This window comes from Epargyreus clarus, unplaced genomic scaffold (genome assembly GCF_041222505.1).
Source record: "Epargyreus clarus isolate Ecla_fem2 unplaced genomic scaffold, WU_Ecla_fem_2.2 ptg000034l, whole genome shotgun sequence".
In the NCBI taxonomy this organism is placed as follows: Eukaryota; Metazoa; Arthropoda; class Insecta; order Lepidoptera; family Hesperiidae; genus Epargyreus; species Epargyreus clarus.
Genome location: NW_027332239.1, coordinates 10,447,858 through 10,472,180, shown reverse-complemented (window position 1 = coordinate 10,472,180; position 24,323 = coordinate 10,447,858). Strand labels below are relative to the sequence as shown.

Genomic DNA, 24,323 nt, shown 5'->3' with positions numbered 1-24,323 from the left:
TCGATTCTGACTTATAATATTCATAGTGGAAATATTTACATAGACACAGTTGGTATGCACTTTTTAAAAACTACGTGAGATTTTACTGTGATAAGTTGGTAGAATAAGTATGCATAACATTAATACAGCTAGCGCCACCTGTAGACGAATTGTAGAACTTACGATTTAAAATAACCAACTTATATAATGTAGATATAAAAGTTACAATAATTACAGGAAATAGATTTAGCTTTAAAATAAATAAACAATATTACTTTACTACTAATACTTTAATACTAGCTTTACTATTAAGAATTAAATCAATTTTTATCTTGGAAGGTGAAGACAAACGTACTTTAACAACAATAACGTATTCATTAAAATAATTCATGAATCGCCTTTCGTCATTTAAGAAATATAAATAAAAGTGTGTTTTTGAATCAATAATTTCAAATAAAAACAAATGTTCTTACCTAAAATATTTATTTATCTTTTACATGTTTTACATGAAGGCACAACATTATAATTTTTTCTCATAAAACATTTGCTAACATTTTAATTTGAAATACACGTTTTGCTTTATTTATCTTAAATTTAATACTGGAAATCTAAATTTTATCTACTTTTCTAGTCAAACAGTTAAGTATAATTCTATTCATAGTAAAACATAGATTTTTATTAAATGATATGAGAATATTTTGTTATTTCCATTAATCAATGGAATGAGATGAAATAATAAATGTAAAATAAAAAATTACCTACTTAGTAAATATTCAAATGCATAACTGCTGATATTCTGTTTATTAAATTTTGCAATTATGAAAAAAATATATAACACGCACCCACCCATAAAAATAGAAGTGACGCCTGCTAATATATTCATAACTCCAATATTATGTTTGTATATTTGCAGCTTTGTGTAAAAGCTAATAATTTGATAAGGTTCCTTTAAAATATCTATTATTTTTATGTAATAGAGGAATTAAAGCACTAAAGCATGGAAAACTTGCCATACTTTGAACTAGTCTAGTATCCACAAAATCACCCCAAGTCGGATAACGATAAATTCTACCAATTTCAAATACGCACAATATAACATAAGTACAAAATTTTTCAAATGTATAACGCAAAGTACTTACAAATTATTTGTTTATATTTTATACATAATTTAGGCAAAGTGCTAATTGCATTGTAATAATGAATTGGCTACTAAAAACTGGAAAGTAATGAACTGGAATGACAGTGAGCTATGTTAACAATTTCAAGATGGTATATTGCTTTGTTTTTGGCTGCCGCTGCTGAGCGATGAAAGACACGTTGGCGTGCTGTGGTACCGGACTTCGACTGCCAATTTAACGACCTTAACCCATTAGTACTGTACTTTATTCAACGAACAATTTGGTGAATTAGCAGTAGTTGTACTGATGCATTAACTGATGCCAGTCAAAGATGTTATTCACTTGCTATTCTCACATTATTATCATTATGAAGTCCTGTGTAGTGGCTACATGGGTGCAGGGCTATTTTCCGCCAGAGATAATTAAACGATCAATCTAGATTTCTATTCTAGACCTGGGTATTAATGTATTGGTCTGTGTGTGTATCCATGTCACTCAAAACATAGTATAATCGTGGAAAGGAGCTACAAATTGCGAATTAAACTCAAATGGTCAAATCGTTTAAAACTACAGAATGATCAGCAGTAAAATAGTCCTTATAATAACTAGCACGCAAGACCGCCGCCCTCGTTGCGTTCGAGCTCACGTCTCACGTAGTCCGCCTGTTTCTCACTAAGCCCTAGGCGAGAGACCTCCTGTTCGAACTGTGTTCTTCCCCCCACACCCACGAGGTAACCGTTCAATCTCGCCGCCAGATGGGAGGTCTGCAGCTTCGACGAGTCCAAATTCAAACTCCGGCAAAGGTCCTTGTGGCCTTGCAATCTGTACTTCTGGTGGTAACTGAAATGTTATAAATATACGGTAAATTAGTCATATAATTCAATTCAATTCAATTTATTTATTTATCAGATTACAGAGATCCATATTTGTTAGTAAGAGATCCACTTAATTGTAATATTAATAAAAACATATTATTATAATATTCATAAAAAAGGAATTATAATTATTTTTAAAATTACATTAATTCCGCTTGAGTAGAGTTCCACTTTATGTTCTTATTACTATTAATAATGAAAATATGTATACTAAATAAAAAAAACACTTAACTAACATTAAAAATCTTGTAAAATATGTTAGTAATTAATTAAATTGAGTTATAAAATAAAACATTAAATTATTACTGATTTAAAAAAAAAATTAATTAGGGATTAAAAACCTTGCTTGCATTCGGGTTTCAATGCTGGTCGTATTTATGGCACTAAAATAAAAAAAAATCTGAATGGAAGCTTGGGCGGCTTGGCGCGCAAAAATGGAGGAAAAGATAATATAAAAGTTATAGTTCTTATTCATAGATAAGTATATATATCTCACCTCCTTGTAATAGAAGGAAGCCATTAAATGGCTTAAACGACTGACAATTCTATCAGACATTTATTGACTGTCATGGTGTAATTTACGCGGAACAATGCCGACATGCGCAGTTAAGACAGAATCTATACTAACCTATGTTCTTACTCTTATTATGTGATGTTGATATTTAAGTTTGAAGAACAAAAAAAATGTGTTTAACTATATTAAAGCAATATTAAGGTAATTTGGTAAAATATCTAGACCACCAATTGGTGTACCACAAATAATAAAGCATTGGTCTCAATCAGAATGTCCAGACAATTGATTGAATATCACATCAATCGAAGTACTTTGTAACGAGACGGCGTCGTTTGTAAATTTATTAGCCTTTATTCTGGTCTTCACGTGCCGTGTGACGTAAATCTATTGATGGATATGATCCCGAGATCAAATCTATTGTACTTAATATTGGAGTCTTATTGATGATCATGTCTATTGCAAGGTCACTGACCTTCAAAAACCCTGATTGCTTGTAAAAATTAATTAGATAGACAATTCATTTGTAACTTTAAAGACATTTAATATTGAATGACATAATTATTGTGATTCCATTAATAGCTTTTCAGTTTTTTCTTATTATACAACATGATTCACAGTTTTTTAGGTTCCATCTAAAATCTAAAATAATTTTGAGCTTAAATGTAACGTAACGTTTCGTGACGCTTAAAAAAAGTTTAAAGTGGATTGAACCCGTAAATAAAACAATTAGTAATAAAAACCAAAAATAAAACAATTACTTATATGTTTCATATTGGTTTTGTAAAAAAATACAAAAGCAAAGAAAAGAGCAAGATATGTTATAACCACAGAACTTTAAAGCAATGTAGAGTCGATGGTAAATAAAACTTAATAAACAATATTTTTCTCGAAGAATCTAAATTAGGTATCCAGGTAGTAGATACGTAAACATTCATTATAGGAATATTTAAAACAAAACGGGAAGGTCACATTAATTAGTTACCACGACCTCCAAATGTATTTCGTTTTAGTATGATACCTACACTAGATAAGAAGGAAAATCATGTGTGACATTCAAAGTGGAGGTTATACAGGACAAGTGTCACTATTATTCTTATGGATTAGCCCTTGACATGATTTTTGCAACAGTTAATGGGAAGCTTATATTTATGTATATCACATACACGCTTCCTAAAAGGACCTGGGGGCCATCTCTTAAAACAATATTAGTTTAATCATACATTGAAATTTCGTACCACGACCTCGTTAAAGTAGAATTATTTTAATAATATTACAATACGCAGTTTTGTATGATGTCGGTCGAAATTATTCATTCTTTTTTTGCACGATTTTTTTTTTAAGCAAAATATGACAATTTCAGTTGGTTTTATACAATTAATAAGCGAAAAATGAATAAAGATTTAAGTTTACATCGCTCGGCAGGAATAAAACAAAACTGTTTTAAGGAGGTCGTGGTACGTGGTTTCTGAGTGTTTTTAAAAGATTGCGTTGGCTGTGAACTAATAATGTTAAATTGAAATGATTAATGGCGTATTTTTTGTGGAACATCAATAAACTAAGGGATCCAAATTAAAAATTTGAAGATCATGGAACCCTTTGTAGTTCGTCTTTGGGGTGACCAACGCCTTTTTTCTACCTATAACAGCAGTACAGTACCTACTACGTTTCGGTTTGAAAGGAAGGGATCTTTTTTTTAATTAACTTCAAAAAGGAGGTTCTGAGTCGTTAAGCAGGTCCGCGATTTTCTTAAAAACTACTGATCCAATTTGGATTGGGCTTTGGTTATTATAAAACATATATTTTAACGCTTACTCAATTGATCTCTATTTATTCGTAACTAATTTAACATTAAAATATGAAGCGGCTTACTCTTCAGCTGGGTAGAAGGGTCCCGCGGGAGCGATCTCTGTTCGAAGCTGTCCGTTGCACTGAACCTGCATCTTCTTGTGGGACGCCTCGGCCGCCTCGCGCTGCTCCTCATCGTGGTACAAGATCATAGATTGGTACTAGAAAATAATAAAAAAGTTTCATGTTAGATATCGTTAAAGATTCAACAAAAATAAGTAAATATGATTAATGTATTTTATGAAACTGGTGATTAGCGCTTTACGCCTCTTTGAGGTAATATTTAGACATATGACAGGTAGGTTTAGTCCGCGCCAAACTGCTAGTCCGCTCTGAAGTTGTTGCGAGCAGGTGTAGTCATACAATTTGCTATAGCGACGCGATTCGTTTCTATATTCAGAGCGGACTAGCACCTTTGCGCGGACTACATGATATTCATTAATCAATATTTTATAAATCTAGGAACATTTACTTCTATTAAATCTTAGATATATAGAAAAACGCTCTAGCTACCACAGAGGACGAATATTCTACCTTTCATAAACCAAATTCCATAACACAACTTGTCCCAATAAATACCTAAAATAATTCTCATGGCTCAAATTCTTCACTGTAGGTACTCATAAAACGAAACGCCTTGAGAAGCTAAGTATACATGTTGACGGTCAAAAAAATTGTGTAATAAATCTACTCTGCATAAAGATGTTGATTTTAATTCTCCGAAATTTTAATTTAATCCTAGGCATAATAGAGTCAAGGCAAAAAATGGACAATAGTTAAAGTTTGGTTACTATAATATTAAAAATACCTAAATAATATACCAAAGGCTTTAGTTATTCGTCTCGAATTTTTTAAATTAAAATTTACTTGTTTTTGTTTATAAAATTGTTAATAGTTTGGTATACAATTAATGACATTTATATAGCATAACATTATAACATTAGATATTATTTTATTTATCTTATCGAATTAGATATTTAATGAAACTAGTAGTTTTGTAAAAAACCTATATTTCACGTTTAACAAGTGCGCGTTGGTCAAAGTCAATGTCACTACCTCGTAATAGCTGAACGATAAGAATATATATTTTAGTAAATTCGTTAAAATTATATAAATAGTACATGTTTTTTATAAAAATGGAATAGGTAGGTATAAATCTTTCATGAATTTTTCGTCTGGGGTATTTAAGAACCTTAATAAGTACACACATGTTGATTGTGTGATTAAATAAGCTCCAGCTCCACATGTACCATTACGTTAAGTTAACATTGTAAAAAACATTTTTTTTTAAAGATGTGTGTTATTTAGTTTCTTTCGCCGCTTCTTCTCCATAACGAAACACCTTGTGAAGTGGTGGTAGTTGTATTGACATTCAAAAAGTGTTCTATAAAGAACCTATTTTGAATTTAAAAAAATGATTTGATTTGATATGATTAGATTCTAACGACATACCAGCCATAGTGTTAGAATTTATTTGCTACGCTAATATGTATGATACCAGCTTATCTGCATAGTAGTGCCACATTATGTACCTATCTAGTTTCAATCCGTTATTTTACAAATTACTGTAACGGTATTCTCGTATGTCTATGTTCTATTACACTTTTTGTCGTAAGTAGTTCGTAGTAACTTTTTATACTACCTACTGATTACAAGAAATATGCGATGTGTCATGAAGTAAATTCGCAATACAATGATATAATAATTATATCTATAAATATTAAAAATTTCGCAGGTAAGTATGTAATGCATTTTAAAATATTCACGTTAAGAAATATTTTAGAATATTGGACGTCAAATCTCCACCACTATTTAATTTAGTTAAAAGAACAGTTTATTTAAAGGTCTACCACCCTTCGGAGTTCGACTCCGAAGGCACCACTGCTACATCTATTTTTGCCTAATACCAAAAGTGTTTTAAGCAGTTGTATATTCTTGATTGAAGAGTGTGCGAAAAAGAGTCACTTATACCAATCAGGTATATACTTAGTCCTCATTATGATGATCATGGAGCTCATAAAGATTTCTAATTCATTCTGAGATTGATTACAAGAACGGGCAGGAGTAGCCCCTTACTACGTGGTTTGCATCTTCTATATAACACGTCCAACAAACTATCACTAATTAACTTAGTTAATATTCAACTTTATTACCTGTCTCTTTAACTTAGTAGTGAGTCCATATTCATGGTTCGCCCAAAACATATCGAGCAAATCTTCATACGTAACAGTCTTTGGATCGTAGTCTAGCTCTATCACTTCTGTGTGGTCGCCTCTGTGAATAACGTAGTAAGTAAATGATTATTCACCATTCTTAATTACGCAAACAATTAAAACAAAACAGTTTTACGTCGTTTGATTATTATACTAATTACGAAGAATACAATGTACGTAAACGATAAAAATGTTTTTCTTATACATAATACGCAAATGCCACAACTCTACATTTTAAAAATCGTGTATTTTTAGCACAGACCTATATCTAAATAGATCTGTGATTTTTAGCATCTGCCTTAAGGCCATTAAGTATTTAAATTATCTTATAACTTCTTATTTATATTTTATATTTATAAGTGTTAAGTTAATAGATTTTTACCAAAATGTTTTAAAATTCTTTAATAGAAAAAGTCTGTCTACTCCTCTACCATAGAGCCATGTTCTCAATAATTATAGACACTTGGCGCTTTGTTTTATACTTCGTGTTTATTCCTGATTGATAGCAAATTACATAAATTACAGAAATATACACAATCTATACTTTATTGCGAAATATGAGATTTTGTGAGGAATTTCATAAACCTTCAGCGATGCATGTAAACCCCTCTTAAGTACCACACATATAAAAACGCCTCACAAACAAGACTTAAGGGTAGAGTTACATAACCGCAGCACGTTTCCGTTATAAATAGACAACGTTCGTACGAGTGCGTGCCACAATAGATGTGATCTTGGCCTTCGGGCGTAGACAACCTTGCCTTCCGCAATACGCAATGCCCAAATAGCTGATAGCGATTAGCTATATTTCCCCCTTTTATTTATAGCTGTTATAAGTTAATGCGTGACTTATCTTTGTTTTATTGTTTGATACACGTGCGAGGTAACGCGCGTTCTAATTAACATGTTGTAAACAAACAAAATTAGAAAAATAAAAATCGAACTGCTTAATTATATAGCCTATGTTACTCCCGAATTAAACGAATTCAACACATCATAATGTGTTAGAATCCAGCCAGCCGTTTCGACTGGTTTGTCAAAGAATGAGATATACTTATATACACTCGAAAAACTTTACCCTCCGCTGTTTGGTAATTATAAAAATTCATGTACCTATAGATAAATCTTGTAATCATAGGACATCCATCTAAAGATAAGTTTGACAACCTGATCGATTATTTTTTAATTAAGTAATTTATATCAATTAATGTTACAATTAGATGGTCGATGTCCTTGAATAATAAAATACAAATTGCTTTTTAGTTCCGATCAATTTGCTTAGATAACTAGAAATATTTTATGTTTACCTACGTTTAAAACTAGAAACGACGTCATTAAAATAATAATTACGCAAATTCAACCCGTAAAATTAGTTACACGTGCTACGAATCGTGAACTTAACTACAAATTATATTCTGCAAGTCGTTATACAATCTTTTATAGATTTAATTGAAAACAATGCAGGTAAACGGCTTCATTCGCCAGCGGTTACATAAATTCCAAGTAAACGTGTGATGATGGACGTCATCGAAACGTGTATAACTTGTCTCATTAAAATGTAGTTCAAAATAGTGGCTTTAGTAGTACCTTATTTATACATTATGGAAAATGCGAACAGCGAGCATGATTTCGTCATTTTGGATTACAAAGTTTATTCACACAAGTAATATATTGCGAACAACTCGAGTTATGATCATTTTATTAAAATAATTTATTTTTATTATTTTCATCTATTGATCAAATAATATAACATAGTTGATAAACAAATTGATTAGTCTGATAATTAATAAATAAATTAGAAATTATAATATTTAAGACTTTTGCAAAATTTAATTGTATACAAACAATATAATTATCGTTTTAAAATTTAAAGTAACGACGGTAGAACAATGAAAATATAGGTAGCCCTAGGAGAAATAAGCGAATTGCACAATATTTTGCAACGAAGGCTAGAAAAAAGAGAAACACATACATTAGATATTTTTTGCAAATCATTGCTATTGTTGCAAATTCCGAGCCAGGCACGTGTAGATAAGGAGTATTTCGTACATAAATAAATTTATCATCATTTATATTTGAATAGGAATTCTAATCTAAGTGCAAAGGCGTAGTATTCCTTGACCGACATTGTATCTCGTAATATTCTAATTAAACTACAATTTTGTATTAGGTCAAGTGCTCGTATAATTTTATAATACAGCTTCATCGTTAATGGCCCACTGCTGGGCACCGGTTTCCTAAAAATGTTAAGGCCCCAATGTTTTCGCGCTGGCCAAGCGCCAATTTTTTTTTTTTTTATAATATAAGATGGTAAGTGGCTACTGCCGCCCATGGACATCTGTAATCCACCCCAGATAGGATTAGATATTCCTACCTGAAGTCGGCCACAGATGCGCCGCTACCCCTGAGGACTAAGCTGGAACGCCTCGGAAGTCTGTCTCCCTTACCACACCCTTCAAACCGGAACTCAGCAGCGCCTAACACTGCTGTTATTAGGTAGAAATAGGTGTGGCGGTGGTGCCGCCGGAGTCGAACCACAAAGGATTCTACCACCTTACCACAAAGGGTTCTACCACCTTAACCACAAAGGGTTCTACCACCTTAACCACAAAGGGTTCTACCACCTTAACCACAAAGGATTCTACCACCTTAGAATTAGTAACTTTCCTTCACCGTCATCGCAAATGATAATTAAATTCCAATTCGCATGTAACTAAGAAAATCAGATGCCGGAATTCGAACGTAATACCCCTCGATGCCCAGCTTTCACTGCACTAGGGCAATATCAATAATTAACAATTGCTTATCACTTTATCAGATGATCTCGCGATGAACAATCCTGCCCGCAAGGCATGATGAGCCCATTTTCTTGGTTTCTTAGTAAGTATGACATGCTATCATTCGTTAATCCTTACTAGACGGATTACTAAGGCAAGTAAAGTGATTTTGCTATATTTCAAGTATTAACTACGTCTTTCTGCTGATATATTGCAGTAGGTAGGTACTTGATTTTATTAGACAAATTATGTTTCTTTTGATATGTAATTTTCAAAGAATTTTAAGATAATAGTTTTTTACTGCTGTAAATATACGATAAGTGTACCTCTAAGATAGCAATTTGTGAATAACTGTTCTTGGTTTGTTGAACCTCCTCGATTAGCCAAGAAAAATGTAGAGTCGATTGTGATGCATATCTACTATTTCATTTTAATTTAACGTTACATTTTTTGTCATATTTCTACTACATAATATGTTTTTGATTATTTTACTGTAGCTATAATATATTTAAATGTAAAGTCAATGTTATTTTAATCGTGATAATATGTACAAGGAATATCACTGTATAAAACATTTCATTACTCAACAATTAATCATAATACTCGTACAAATCATAAAAATAAAATACTTTGTAGTGTTAGGAGTATGAAAAAACTTACAAGTTCCTGTAATATGGGTTCTTTGTGGTACCGCCGGCGTATCCCACCCGCGTGCGAATGACACCGAGAGTGGCGCCGAAGAGAGAGTCGTTTGACCAGAAGCATCCCATGCCAAAAGTAGCCTTTTTTGTTGGAATGTCCACATCGTGAAGTAGGATGGTCTGGGAAAATAAAAATAATATTTAAATAAAATATACTATGTTTTATTTTAGAACTGAAATGCACGTGAACTCTGCAAAGAAAAAAATATTGCAGCTTTTATCATAAAATTTTGTAAATAACCTTTACATAATTTATTACAGTTAGACAAATGTGAAATCAAATTGATTTTGAAGGTCGTTAACATAGACTTTTGTTTATATTTTATTTAACGCTATCTTGTTGTACAGACTACAGAGCCCTTATCAAAGTCATAATTATTATTGTTTACCTTTACTTAATATTAAACAATCTTTACGATAAGTACCTTATTATTTAATCGCCTAGGTAATTAATTTAAGAACACGACCTAGCAATTTTTATTTACGTGAATACTCACATATGCTCATGCGCATAAGCGCGCGGCGTGCATTTGCTACGGGTCAATATTTTAAACTAGGTACAATTGAATTTTGACTTTATTTTCAAGAACTTTCAAGGATAGATTGAGGATTTTCGTTGAAGTAAAAATTATGGATTTACGTCCGACATAAATTATTATTATAATATAGAAACAGAAAACTTTTTACAAGCTACATACCTATGTAGAGTTCTTGGGGAAATAAAGAAACTGAAACGGTGGGACGCGGGTAATCAAACACATGAAAGAATCATCTAAAAGAAAATTCTGTCAAAATCTATGAATATAAATTTAATGTTAACGACAAAGACCCAACCAAATAATTACTTTGTTTGTTTAAAAGAGCTTATTTTTATTTCCTAGAGATACCTTATTATCTATATATTTTACAATACATGTAACAAAATTAAAAAAATAGTACTTATGGATGGGGTTGTATATAGGTCGAATGCTTCAGTTATGCGTCGTATTCCAATAAACTATATCACAGTACCTGCGTACCAAAACATCATCCTCACTGGACAGCTAAAATTGACCTTGCATTCCCACCAAAGTCATATCAAACAGGTTCGTAAGCAAAAAAGAAAGTCTTGTACTTTTTGTCCCTTTTTACTGGCCAATTGAAGGGTTCCCGAAATCCTACTGCTTAGAAATTAATTGTTCAACTTTTTTATTGACTATAAGTTCAAAATTTGAACGAAGTCCTGATAGTCTTATAACTACTAAGTTGAAATTAATTGTTCCACTATTTCACTGGCTAATCTTTGTTTAATTCTTAATAAATTTATATGATACCTTTATACTGGTGTAATATATAGGTACAAAATGTACAAATAGATATTCAAATAGAAAAGTTAAATCAATTTTAGATATTCAAAAAAACTCCAAATCAGTATAAATGAAAAATTACAATGTCAACATCCTTACTCTCTAGTTAAGATAATGTGGTCTATGTCCAACATTTATTACTGTTCAATGTAAAACAGCACTAGCAGAGTAATTGCAACAATCAACAATAGCAAATTGTTCATTAGTTCATCTAATCGAATAAACTACAATGAGTCCGTCTTCAACTATCTTAAGGTCAGACCTTTCATTACAGTGATCCTTCAGAAATATAGGTTAATGCGTTTTAGTATTATCAGACCCCTCCTAATACTAATCAAGCATATGAACGCGGACAATTAGCGATCTTTACACTGAAATAATTTAATTTGCGCGTAATGACTGTCTCTTTATGTTAAAAGGCCTGACAGGACCTAAGACTGGGCTTCTTTACACGGGCGAAGCTTTGTTAAGAGGGATCTGAAAAGTTTAGTAGGTAGATGTTAGCGAAAAAAGAAACGTTGTCTAGTGTGATTTTCTCTCATTCGAACTAATGTTCGATTCCGGACTTCCCCTAATGGGGGAGTCCGGAATAAATTATCTCTTAAATTTGTCTGCCAAAAACAAAGTCGTCTTTATTAAATAATTTATTTACTCGCCTAAGCTATGGGATTCTGCAACGCCCTCCTCCTCTCCCATATACGCTAATGCCCAGCCAGCCGCAAATATTCCTCGGATAAGGTATTATTACATTATGTTAGTGTAGAAATTGTAAAAAATTATAAAAATATTTCTTTTCTTTTTTCAAATAATAAAAAATAATTTTATTGAGAGGATAGCTTCAGAATAAATATTAATGACAAACGGGAAACTAGTTACTACATCTAGGCGTCTTTACGTATGGTACTATTTACGGCGTCTTTACGTATGGTGACGTTATAATTTCAAGCATAATAAAATTAAGTCATCAATTATAATATACAGGGGTATTAACGATTGTTCTGAATAAGGATTTTAAAGTTACTTAGACGTTATTCTTCCGTACTTTAAGTTTAAATAACTAGACACACGGCCGTGCGTCCACCAAATTTATGGAATGCACGCAATTCCAGGGGGCCTGCTACCATCTTCTACATTCTGCTACATTCTGCTAAAAACCATCATAGTTCAGGAAAGTTTTATTTCAATATTGCATTAACATTATTTTGTTTCGTATCACGACCTCCTTAAAACAGTAAAATATTCAGTCATACGCAGTTGAACAAACTTAAGCCCTATTCATTTTTCGCTTATCCACTATACTATTTAGTATACAACCAACTGAAATTGTCATATATTGGTTAAATTTCCTGTTAAATTTGTTAGTTAAATTTCCTGCAAAAAAGAATTAATAATTTCGACCGACATAATACAAAACTGCTTATTGTAATGTTATAAAAACATTCTTACTTTAGGGAGGTCGTGGTACGAAATTTCAATGTATGACTAAAATAATATTGTTTTAAAAGATGGCAGTAACCCCCCAGGGCACACGTTGTGTATACTACACTAATGGTGTTAGCGTGTTTTTACCCCTATCATATTTTCGTTATCTTTCCACTTATGAGAGGTACCCGTGAGACTTGAAATTTTATTTAACATTTACATTTTACAACTTAAAATAAAGTTCGCTCTTTTACAATGAGAGTAAAATATGCGAACTACATTGTTCTATTCAAGGTCATCTATTTTCTTCTGGCAACCCTTGTAAAGGTGGATTAACCCAGAAAAAACGGTAGGTACTTAAGAGGAAAAGAAAGTTTAAACAATAATATAAACAACAAAAACACTTGGATTTTTATGCGCAGTTTGCATACAATATTTGCAATAAGTAATAAACATTAAGGTAAATAAACAATACTTTAGCCTACTTTTAATTGTTTCGCAATATTTAAATAGGACTAAAATTTATAGTAGGTATTTACTTTTATATTACTGCAACGCACCAAAATATTGTAGCTATAAATAAAGTTACAAGAAACTGAAACGAAAGCTTATTTAAATAGTAGATAAATTAAAACCGTAACTTTTTTATTTTTTTATACTCATCAATTTCTAAGTTTCTTTTTATTAAAATAAAAATAGTACATTACAATACGAGGACGAAAAATTTTTTTCTGACAAGTGTGAGTTTGCAGGCCGAGCCGCAGGCGAGGACTGCAATCACACGAGTCAGAAAAACATTTTTCGTCCGCGTGTTGTATAAAATTTTATATTACGGGGTCGGAAATGGGGGTTTTGCGCACGCGAAGCGTGCGTAAAACGTCCATTTACGCACGCCGTGATATAAAATATATTTGAGCGTATTTAAACAATACTAGTGCAATAAAAACATTAAATTATGTAAAACGTAGATGGCGAAAAAAAACTTACATTAGTCGGCGGTTTCATTGTACAAAGGGCTCTTATAAATTTCAGCATACACGGAAAGCTGCGCAGATACTTTCCGATGTAAGTTCTAGTGGTGTTACCCGCCGCACGTTAATGGTTGGTTCTGCGGGAAACACCGCGTGATATCGATCGACCGCGTGTGGAGTGAGGCCGCGACACGTTATTCCCCAGTAGCGGTCCGGCGAACACTGCTCGGAAAACCGTAGTCATAGCGCACTCTCTGGCCGTTATCCACTATACATTGCGTAGTAAATACCATGATTTGACGAACTAATGTGTGTATTAGAAGTTAATATGTTATACACTTGTTTTAACGGTAAGGTGAAACGACATCGTAGGGAACTCTACATAAATCTATTTAAAAGTTCCCCATGACATTCTTAAAAATGTGCGAAGATTCAGGAAGGTGGATTACCTATGGCTTAATTGCGGTTTTATTAACTAGGACCCTCATGCCCAGAAATATTGAGATTGATTTAAAGATAACGAAAATTTTAAGAAAATATAAGTTATAATCAATACAATACAAGTATGTTTTAACCTAGATATATTTAACTGTAATTTCTTGAATAGCACCTTCGTAAATGTGTAAAATGTATATTAATTTCAAGACATTATGTTTGGTACCTTCAATTAGCTCAATTTGTAGGCTCCGCAATACAAAAATCTGGTATGGCCTATCTGATATAATATTTATCACTTAAAAAAAAAACATGGTACGGACTCGGTATTTAAGGATCCATAGTGAATCGCCGAATATCATTACACAAAGGTTAACAAAAGTTAAACCTACTTTGTAGTAACATTGATGTGCTACAAATGAACGCATGCGGAATGATGCAATATACTTCTGCCTTGCATGTGTGTTATAGTGAGCTGATGGTATTTATGACTTTCACCTCAACACCATTAAAAGTTAAAAGTTATAAAACATTTTTATTATTACACTTATAACTGTAAATAACTTGTAGCACGATATTTGTGTAACGTTACTCAACCTTACGTCATAACCAATTTTGCTTACTATTAAGTTTGAAATTTATTTTCTCAATGCAATAATAAATTCGGGAAGAAAAATTGGCGATGATTTATTATTACCTACTACTTAGTCTTAAAAATGGATCACGGACATAATCGACATTGGAGCAACATGTGGTAGAATATGCCCAGGACCATTCCCATTGTTGGACGTTAAGAATTGCAGCCAGCTTGAAGTTGGTCTGAACCCTTCCCTTTGTAAATAAAAAATATTAATGTTATTGCTAAATAACCAATAAATATAGTATGATCGTTATAATGGAACCTTTACATATCTAAGCGCAGAAAAGAAGTAAAGTAAAGGTAGAAGGTAAATAATAGTATCAATAGATAATAGTTCGAAGAGAAAAGTAATAAAAATAAACGTCTAACACGTTTGTTTACAATTGCGCCTCGTGCGATGTGTAATATACTAATAATAGATCAAAAATAAAACATTCCTAAAAATAACAGTCTTTTCTCTATCTATTTTCGTTAATGCGAATTGGATTCGTTGACTGACACTCACCGCTAATGACGCGTACGGAGGGTACGTACTTCAGGCCGTGCATTCTTCAAGTGTTTGGCAGTTGGTATTTGTAACCTAGGCCGAGACGGACAGAGTTAATTAAAACTTAAAAATGAAATAATTATGTGTACTTGTTCTTTTATTAATTTCCGTTTACTGCACAAGCTATCTTCAACCAATATTGACAGGTCTTGAATTTAAAATTTTACCTACTTCACGGAGAATAACTAGGCTTTGTTAACAAAAAAGTATTTTGGTTTTTTACCTAAAAAAAGATAGCGTGAAAACGCACGTTTGCTCTCTTTAAATTATTTTTGTATGATATTCTTTCGTATTTTAGGGAAAACAAATAATAGAAGGAACATTTTTATAACAGATTTATTTATAATAATTTTCAAGGAATAGGAATCTCCAAACTACTGTTAACTTTACTGCTTAAACGTCGGAAAATTATAACCAACACAGATTTATAGAGTTTTAGAACGAACACCTACTCAAATTATTTTCAATTGAAACATATCGTATACATAATATTTTATTGCATTGATATTGCATATAAATATTATTAAATTTGTACCTCGCGTGACATTTAAGCAGTGAAGGAAACGTTATATTATTAATAATAATTATACTCATCATGTATATATTATATTAAATAAAGTATTACAATGGTATACAGACAATTCCACAACTTATTTAACAACAATATCCAGTGTAGGAGTATAAATCACAATTAAATTAGTCTCAGTTTAAAGTGATATAATATAATAGTCTAGTTTTGAACATAGTAGCGCATATGTACGAAAACTATAAGATCAAAATATAAGTTTTTCTAATTGTAATAATAAACAAGTGCTTACCATTTAAGAGCCGTTTTATATTTTTTAAGCCGGGTCATAAACACATTTTTTTAATCAAAAAAATCGAAACTACTTTATCATAATATTTTGATATAATTTATAACTCTACTAGGTGTTAAACTTGATTTAAAAAGTTTTTGATACAAACTTATCCGAAAAATAAATTACCCGCGCAAAAAATATATATTTTAAAGATTATGGCAGTTTCCACCAGCTTTCATTTAATACATTTTAACAAAACGCCAGACTATAAAAATAATTGCGTAAAAAATGGCCAAATAGTTTTCGCACTCACGGCCCAAGTCTACATGCACACGTATGTTAGAAATGCTTTCCTGGGGTTTATTATCCAAATCGTACTTATGAAATACTTTAATAATAAAAAATACTATGAGCTGTAAGACAGTAAAACGTATACCAAACGTAGGCAATTTTCATAAGTAAATCACACTATTGTAATTTAAATCAAGACGTATTTTTGTAACAATACTGAACTGAAACACTATCACGTATACATAACATAGACAAATTACATAGATTTTCACATTCTAATAGTTTTGTTCCTTATATGTATAAAAATAAATAAATTGTGCTGAAAATACTGTATCATTTTTGTAAAATACTCTTTATTGTGGTCCAATACGAGGCAAGAGTGGCAAGGTTAGATATGTCCGATAACAAATCAACTAATATTTGTAATAGATACTAAGATAATCAATTTAGGAATCATTTTATTTCGCTATCGAATACGACCTTTAAAGATATTTATAAACATCACATAGTGTGATATAGATTTAAGATTTGAAACGTTTTAAGGAGTGTTCATATATTACTACGTATTTTCTGTTACTGTATTAATATTCCTTATTTAAGTTGAAGTATAACATTTAAAAAGTCGATTATTTCTATTTATTCAAAATAATGTTTTAAAATTTCGCTACAACATATTAATTTTTTCAGTATTTAAATATATTCTACGAAGTTTTTTTACAACACATTTACTGTTCCAAAGGTAAATTATCCGAAAGGCAAGACTCAATAAGGGCACTATGTTTTTTAATAATTATCGTCTTGTTGATCGAATAAATTAATGTGTTACATTTTTATAAGTACATACGGATCAGACCATATTTTAAGATATTTTCTAATCTTATGACATAATGACTTTTATATCTAGACAATATTTAGAATTGATACTTTAAGCACACACAATATATAATTTAATCTTAATAAAATAATAAAAAAACATGCTTTAAAACAAAACTTTTGTAACACAGAATAATATTTAATAATATTTATTATAGTTTTTTGTTATAAATGCTGATTTGAAACTTGTTATATAAAACGATTTGATACGATGCCAAATGATCACCAAATGCTTTCATCTATTTAATACTGTAAAATTAAAGAATAAAATAAACAACCAAAACGACTTGTGCTTCTTAAATGTTTACAAGGCCATTCAATATTGCTGTATGCATCGTGTACATCGTAGACGAAGTAACGAAATCAACTCTTATCTGTCTTTAACTTTCTTGATTAAAATATTGTTTTTTTCGTTCATTTTATTATCATACATATGACGTGTGCGTATTTTTACGTATGTGTGCAATTGTATCCTTCTCTTTCACATAATCATAGTTCTCTGTCTGATGGTTGTTGAGAAGATACAGCTCTTAGGCAAAGTCTGTGTGTTGTTAGCCCTGTTTTTGTTTCTTTTAATCAATGGACTGTGTGTAACATCTCCTATCACAGAAGTGTTACCACTTGTGTAGACTATAATGGTCGCCTCACAAAAACATTGAAGTTATTGGAATTAATGGGATTTATTACATATTTAGATGTCACAAATGTACGAACGAAAGATAAATGAATTTGACAGACTAAATGTTACCAAAATCATATGATTTATATTAGAAGTCTACGTGGTTACTTCGTCTACGATGTACACTAACAATGTACATATTAATTATATTCAAGTGATTATATACATAGTTGAGACATTTATAATTTAAGTTTTTTTTTTTATATAATACACATTGATTAAGTACTTTTTAAGTACTAAGATTATAACCGATCTAATGAAATAACTATCGACTAAACTAGTGACTACGATATGGACGAATGGATTACTACCGGATGGGAACTAATGACATGGCGTTTTCAAATTAGACGATTTGTCGACTGCTCCCGTACGACAGTAGGACGGTTGTCTGTATGCGCTCGGATGGTTATGACATGATTCTTTGTACGAAACGGACTGTACTTTTTGGTCTAGAAGGGTAACATAATTGCCATTCATAGAATTATTTTATACTCGTATGGTGATCAATTTTAATTTAAATGTTTAAAAACAAGGTCTTTTCATATTCTTCTTAGAAAACCCTTTCATTAGATACCCATATCATGTGTATTTAAAATGACGTCAATAAGCGAGTTATAATGACGTCGCTGCTAAACAATCAATGTCGTCCAAACCAACCGTGTATGCAGAACTTCAGCTTAATCTGTTGGGATTAACTGGTTTAAAATTCAGTTACATCTTAGGTAAGTTAAAATCTTAACATTTTTTTTATAATATAGAAGTAGCAGACGAGAATGCAGTCCACCTGATGGTAAGTGGCTACTGCCGCCCATGGACATCAGTAATCAATCCCAGATAGGATTAGATATTCCTATCTGAGGTCGGCCAGAGATGCGCCGCTACCCCTGAGGACTAATCTGGAACGCCTCGGAAGTCTATCTCCCCTACCACACCCTTCAAACCTTAGGTGTGGCGGTGGTGCCGCCGGAATCGGACCACAAAGGGTTCTACCACCTTCAACATAACATAACCACCCTTGTGCAGTACAACAATCAGAACTATCTTACGACAGGAGTCCAACTCAAATCGTTCATTGTGAAAGCGCCCTATATGATAAATACATCTCCAAAAGCTTATTTACATAAAAAATATATAATTTTTGTTAACATGAAGATATACAAAGGAATGTAAACTGGCGAATATCAAGTTAAATTACCACAGACAGTGAACACTGGACTTTTATTGTTATTCAAAATGACCACCTACTATATCTACAAGCGATCTCATTTTTTTCTAAAAACAAATCGATTATACTCCGAATACAATACAAGAACGCAAGTTGAACTTTTGAAGTGAAAACATTATCAGCGTTGTGCACTTTTTATAATTTGTAAAAAATGTCAAGTTCGCGTCAGGACACGTGGCCTGATCGAAAATTCGTAAGACTGTCATGTTTGTGTACGATAGCGCTATAAATGAATATTGTATTTTACCACATAAATTATAGTTCTTTTATCTATACTAATATTATAAAGAGGAAAACTTTGTTTGTTTGTGTGATTGTAATGAATAGGGTCAAAAACTACTGGACCGATTTTAAAAATTCTTTCACCATTCGAAAGCTACATTATCCACGAGTAACATAGGCTATATTTTATATGAAATATATTTGATAAATAGATTTTGAGGCGGTACAAAGTTTGCCAGGTCAGCTAGTACCATATATATTGATTTGAGTAGTGTACTAAGTAGGGAATAATTTTGCGTTACCATTATTCCCTAACCATTCCAAAATATCAAAAATGCACACCGTTAATATTAAAGTTTTCACTTCCGCCGACACTCCACGAATTGCAACCCGTTGATTTTTTTCATTTGACAAGAGTTTAATCGCTGTGTTTTCAAATATATTCTATAAGAAGTCTCGCGTAAGAAAATCGCGTATTTTTTTCGAACTACGCTAGTAATTTTATTCTAAAAGGGGTTTCTATTCAAAAAAATGTTACCATTACAAAAGTGACATCAATTCCGTACATTTCAGTTCGTATGATCCTCGCACAATTATATATAGCAATTGAACGATTTGATAAATATTGGCACGAATAGAGTATTTAGCAGTAATAATATGGGAAAATACGAATGATACGAGCTTACTACAGATAGGAAATAGATAAATGGTAGTGTAATTTGGTATGCTAATGATTAAATATAAATTTAGTCACAATTTTTGAAACGTGCAACACAAAAGCATTGAAAAACATGTTCGCTTAACATATACTTAGCTAAATATTCAACCAAAAATAACCAAATGAATGTATGACGATAATATTTTTAGGTTATTTACAATTGTTTCATAATTAGTATGCCTACGGGACCCCGCATACCTTAAAACGACCCTGAATGTACCAAGATTACCAGATTTTAATTCACTTGTACCTAAAAATATATAATATAAATATAATATGCCAAGATTATCACTGAAAACTATGTAATATAAAGGCCTAGTACAAACTGTAATTAGCTGCCTGCATTACATTGAAATACTTAAATTATTGCGGTTTCAAAATTTTAGTTGCAATCATGCTGTAATGATAATTAATAAACAGTTATATACATACATATATTCAGATAGGAAAAACTACTAGAATCATATCCATCTATCGTATGTATTTTTAATAGGTATGTTTATGTAACATTTATGTAACAAAAAGATAACTGCAAATTTGAACTCTTTTTAACCGACTTCAAAAAGGAGGTGGTTATATAAATACAGCTTAATATGCCATTGAAATCTAAGTACTTTAATTTTACGATAATATATTAATTATTTTGTAAGTTTCCCCAATTTTTATTTTGAATATGGTTTTAGGAACCTTGTTTATAGACTATAGGACCGGAATAATTCAAACGAATTTTTAATGAAAAAATCTGTCGAACGAGTACAGATTTCTCATAAATACCCAAATATTCATTATAAGAAGCATAAAGAAAGGTCACAGACTAATGTAGATGGCGGACGTTTTTTTTCATCTTTTCTAATAAGGCAATTATTGTTATTGTATTGAATAAACACTCTGATCGCTACACAACATACTTCCTTAGGATAAAGTAGTGTTATTAAAGTATAATTTTATGAAAATATGAACGATATTTTTAACATGATCTACATGATCCGATTTTCATAGAGAAAGAACGAAAGATATGTTTTATTTTCGTACATAAATTGATTAATATATTAAATTAGAGAATAAAAATAAAAGCGTATTAATATGATTGAAACTGTAATTATTTTTTTAAACTTTGAAAGTTGCAAGAGATATATTAAGACCATAGAGTTAGGCCAGCCTGGTATACTACAGTAAAATTTTGAACAAGTATAACAATTATAATCCGACAAGACGACTCGCAAGTTAGAAGAAAATATAAAAATATATTTTTTACGTTCCTATTAAGAACATTGCGTGCTGAAACGTAATTACTATGTAATTATTCAGTAGGTTTAATATTGGAATGTTCAAATTATTCAATAACTTAACTTTAATTAAATAATTATATATAGATGCCTTTAAAAAGAAAACACACGATACCGATTTTTTTTTTTTATAAAGAAACGCAAAAAATAACATTCCATTTACTTTATTATTTGTCTTGTCGGATTATATTTCTGCACTTTTTAAAAAATAAGAAAATATATCACATATTGTTTTTTCATCTGAAACACTAAATGCTTTTAATACCTATATTTTATTTTAGAACTTTCCATCACAATAACGCAGGCACTTTCCGATATTGTACGTATTCTTATCAATCAGTTATTTTTTTTAATTCTTTCATGTTTAACAAACAGAATATTATTCACAATACAGCTGATAATAACATAAGCATTAACATCACTAAAACAATCAAATAATGGAATGTTCAACTAGGAAATGGTAAGGCGAAACGATTCCTAACAATATTACAATACTTAAATACACTACGCAAAATTACTCCAACAATAATATTAACTTTCACACTATTTAAAATAATAGCAACCATATATTTTCCTTACCCCTACGAAATAATCATTGAGCTCTTACAAGACTATCACACGTTACCCAGCACATTGGCAAGCCCTTGCTTCTCGAGCAAAAATGGCAATATCCGTTCTAAATCACCAGTAAGGGTGCCCACACGTCAAATGATCGATCGTTGGTCGATGCTCTCAGTCTATGTCGATCGACATATTATTGGGCTATTCGACGAATACTCTTCGATAAAGATTGCCGATTCATCGCCGATCGATGATTCTACCAACGTCGATCGATGAATAACTTGGACAAATATCGTTATCTACAAGAGTGGTCTTTTAAAATATTTACGTTTGATCCATTCTATCATCGATCGATGGGAAAGATAGATTAGAGGCGTAATAACTACGATCGTAGTCGAATAAACGATTATACTACGATCGACGTTTGATGATTGGCGTGTGGGCAGTCGAATAAATATTTACGTGGCGGGTCGCCACACTTGCTAATCATATACAAGGATCGCAACCCGATTTTTAAAAACACTATTACCAAATCAATACCAGTCTATCGGCGAGTTCTAAGGCCGCATTTATATGTACAGACACTGAACGTATTGTGTCAGACAAATTCATATTTTCTATACAATAATTAGACAGGCACAGCCCGTCAGCACATTTGTGTTACGGAAGAAATAAATACGTTTTTACACATTGTATTGAATATTATTTTGTTATTCCACGGCTCATGTCTGACACGTTACACGCCTGTACATATCATTGCAGCTTTAGACCGACCGTACTACGCCCACTATGTTATTTGCTGTAAGATATTTGTTAATCTATCTAGCTTTGTATCCTTTATTAAAAAATAAATAGAATTTTCGAATAGACATTCAGTGCCACAGGAAAAAAATATTAATTAAATCGATTTTTAACAATATATTGAACTGTCTCGATAATCGACTCGTTCCATTTCGATTAGCGATTCGACTTACATTCACATTAATGCTCATCTAGTAGTAAACAACATAGTGAACGGCACACAACAAAAACCATTCTGGAATGACAATCAGACTTGTAAGCTCGCTTTGTTCCATCTACCTTCCGACTTCAAACTCCAATCCCTACATGACAACACAGCACCTGTGCGACTTAGTGTCTCCGACCACATCGCTGGTATGACCAGAGAAGCGGGGAACAGCGGGCGTGCTGACTGGAACGTCTTGTTTCATACCCTCCGGTAGCGAGCTTAAACTGTGGTTGTTCGTGGAGTTCAGGCTGTTCTCCACGGGGCTGCCGTTCGTTCTGATCTGCGCACGTTGCTTCTTCAAGTCTGCGAGGGTGCCTGGAAAATTCGCACAAGCTTTGAAGCGCAAGGTTTGAATGACGTTTTAGTTGTATTTTTAGATGATACATAAATTATGTCACATTTTTCTTTGAGTCCCTTCCCCTCCTGGTGTGATACATTTGCAAATTTACTAGTATATACACATTGACCTAGTAACAATGTTACCCATGTAAGAACAAGTTTGTAAGTCAATGTAGAATATACAATTTTACTTTTACTGAAAATATTTATAATTACTTTATGTAATGTAGATTCTTATGTCCCCTTGTGTTCTTAAAACTTGTGACATAATTCATAGGTGATTATTAGACCAAACGGTGCAACTAACATCAGTGTAAGAAATTATTTTGACAATTGCTTTAAAATTCATTAGGTTTAACTAAGTTTTATAAAAATTAAGAAACAAACAACCAGTTAGACACAGCCCCCATTTGATCTAATAGCACTTGCGTTATTAGCAAAAGAAATTGATAAAGCCAAAAAGTACTCTTGCAACGAGATAGGCATAACAGTTCCAGTTATTTCACAAAACAACTTTCACGTTATACGTTTATTGTTATTTAACGTTATGTTTACCTCTGTTGGAGTTATTTTAAGATATTTTACAAAAACATAACAAGCTAAAATAAAAACATGTGTAACGAAAACATTTAAGATTGCTATATCACATAACTAGAAGAAAACATTAAATAATAATAGAGTGAGTATAAGAAATGGTGTAAAATAAGAAAAAGAAAAATTAATAGATTAAAATACAAATTAAGAAAAGAAAACATAAATATAAAATTGATAATATTTAGTGATGTCGACGCTTTAAATAGGTACATTTCAATGTGTATATATTTCTTAAAAGCTTATCTGAATCAGTACAAATATTTATTTATCAGATCAAAACAAATATTTGCCAATTTTCATAAAATATTAATTTGCCAATATTTTACTTTAAAAGAACAACTCG

The 24,323-nt window shown here is 31.6% G+C and overlaps 2 protein-coding genes across 3 annotated transcripts in view; both read right to left on the bottom strand.

The window, feature by feature from the left end:
• Positions 1 to 445: 445 nt before the first annotated feature.
• On the bottom strand, positions 446 to 14,006 carry MsrA (methionine sulfoxide reductase A). The gene is made up of 5 exons (XM_073091440.1): positions 13,778 to 14,006; positions 9,982 to 10,142; positions 6,485 to 6,605; positions 4,356 to 4,492; positions 446 to 1,937 (listed from the first exon to the last, which is right to left on the bottom strand). Exons 1-5 carry the CDS (start codon positions 13,823 to 13,825, stop codon positions 1,703 to 1,705), a joined length of 702 nt encoding a protein of 233 aa, XP_072947541.1. The 5' UTR covers positions 13,826 to 14,006; the 3' UTR covers positions 446 to 1,702.
• A 7,276-nt stretch (positions 14,007 to 21,282) lies between these two features.
• MYPT-75D (Myosin phosphatase targeting subunit 75D) overlaps positions 21,283 to 24,323 on the bottom strand; it is a 43,537-nt gene continuing 40,496 nt past the window's right edge. For both annotated transcript variants that reach the window (XM_073091089.1, XM_073091090.1), the window contains exon 11: positions 21,283 to 23,362. In XM_073091089.1, coding sequence (XP_072947190.1) covers positions 23,142 to 23,362 — 221 coding nt within the window. In that variant the 3' untranslated portion in view covers positions 21,283 to 23,141. The remainder of the gene's footprint in view (positions 23,363 to 24,323) is intronic.

Excerpts from the sequence above, each read along its gene's own strand:
- MsrA (XM_073091440.1), bottom strand. The coding sequence starts at position 13,825 with ATGCTGAAATTTATAAGAGCCCTTTGTACAATGAAACCGCCGACTAAT. Across the intron at positions 6,606-9,981 it reads AACCCATATTACAGGAACTT|AGGCGACCACACAGAAGTGA; the intron begins GTAAGTTTTTTC and ends CGTTATTCACAG. Across the intron at positions 1,938-4,355 it reads CCCTTCTACCCAGCTGAAGA|TTACCACCAGAAGTACAGAT; the intron begins GTAAGCCGCTTC and ends ATAACATTTCAG.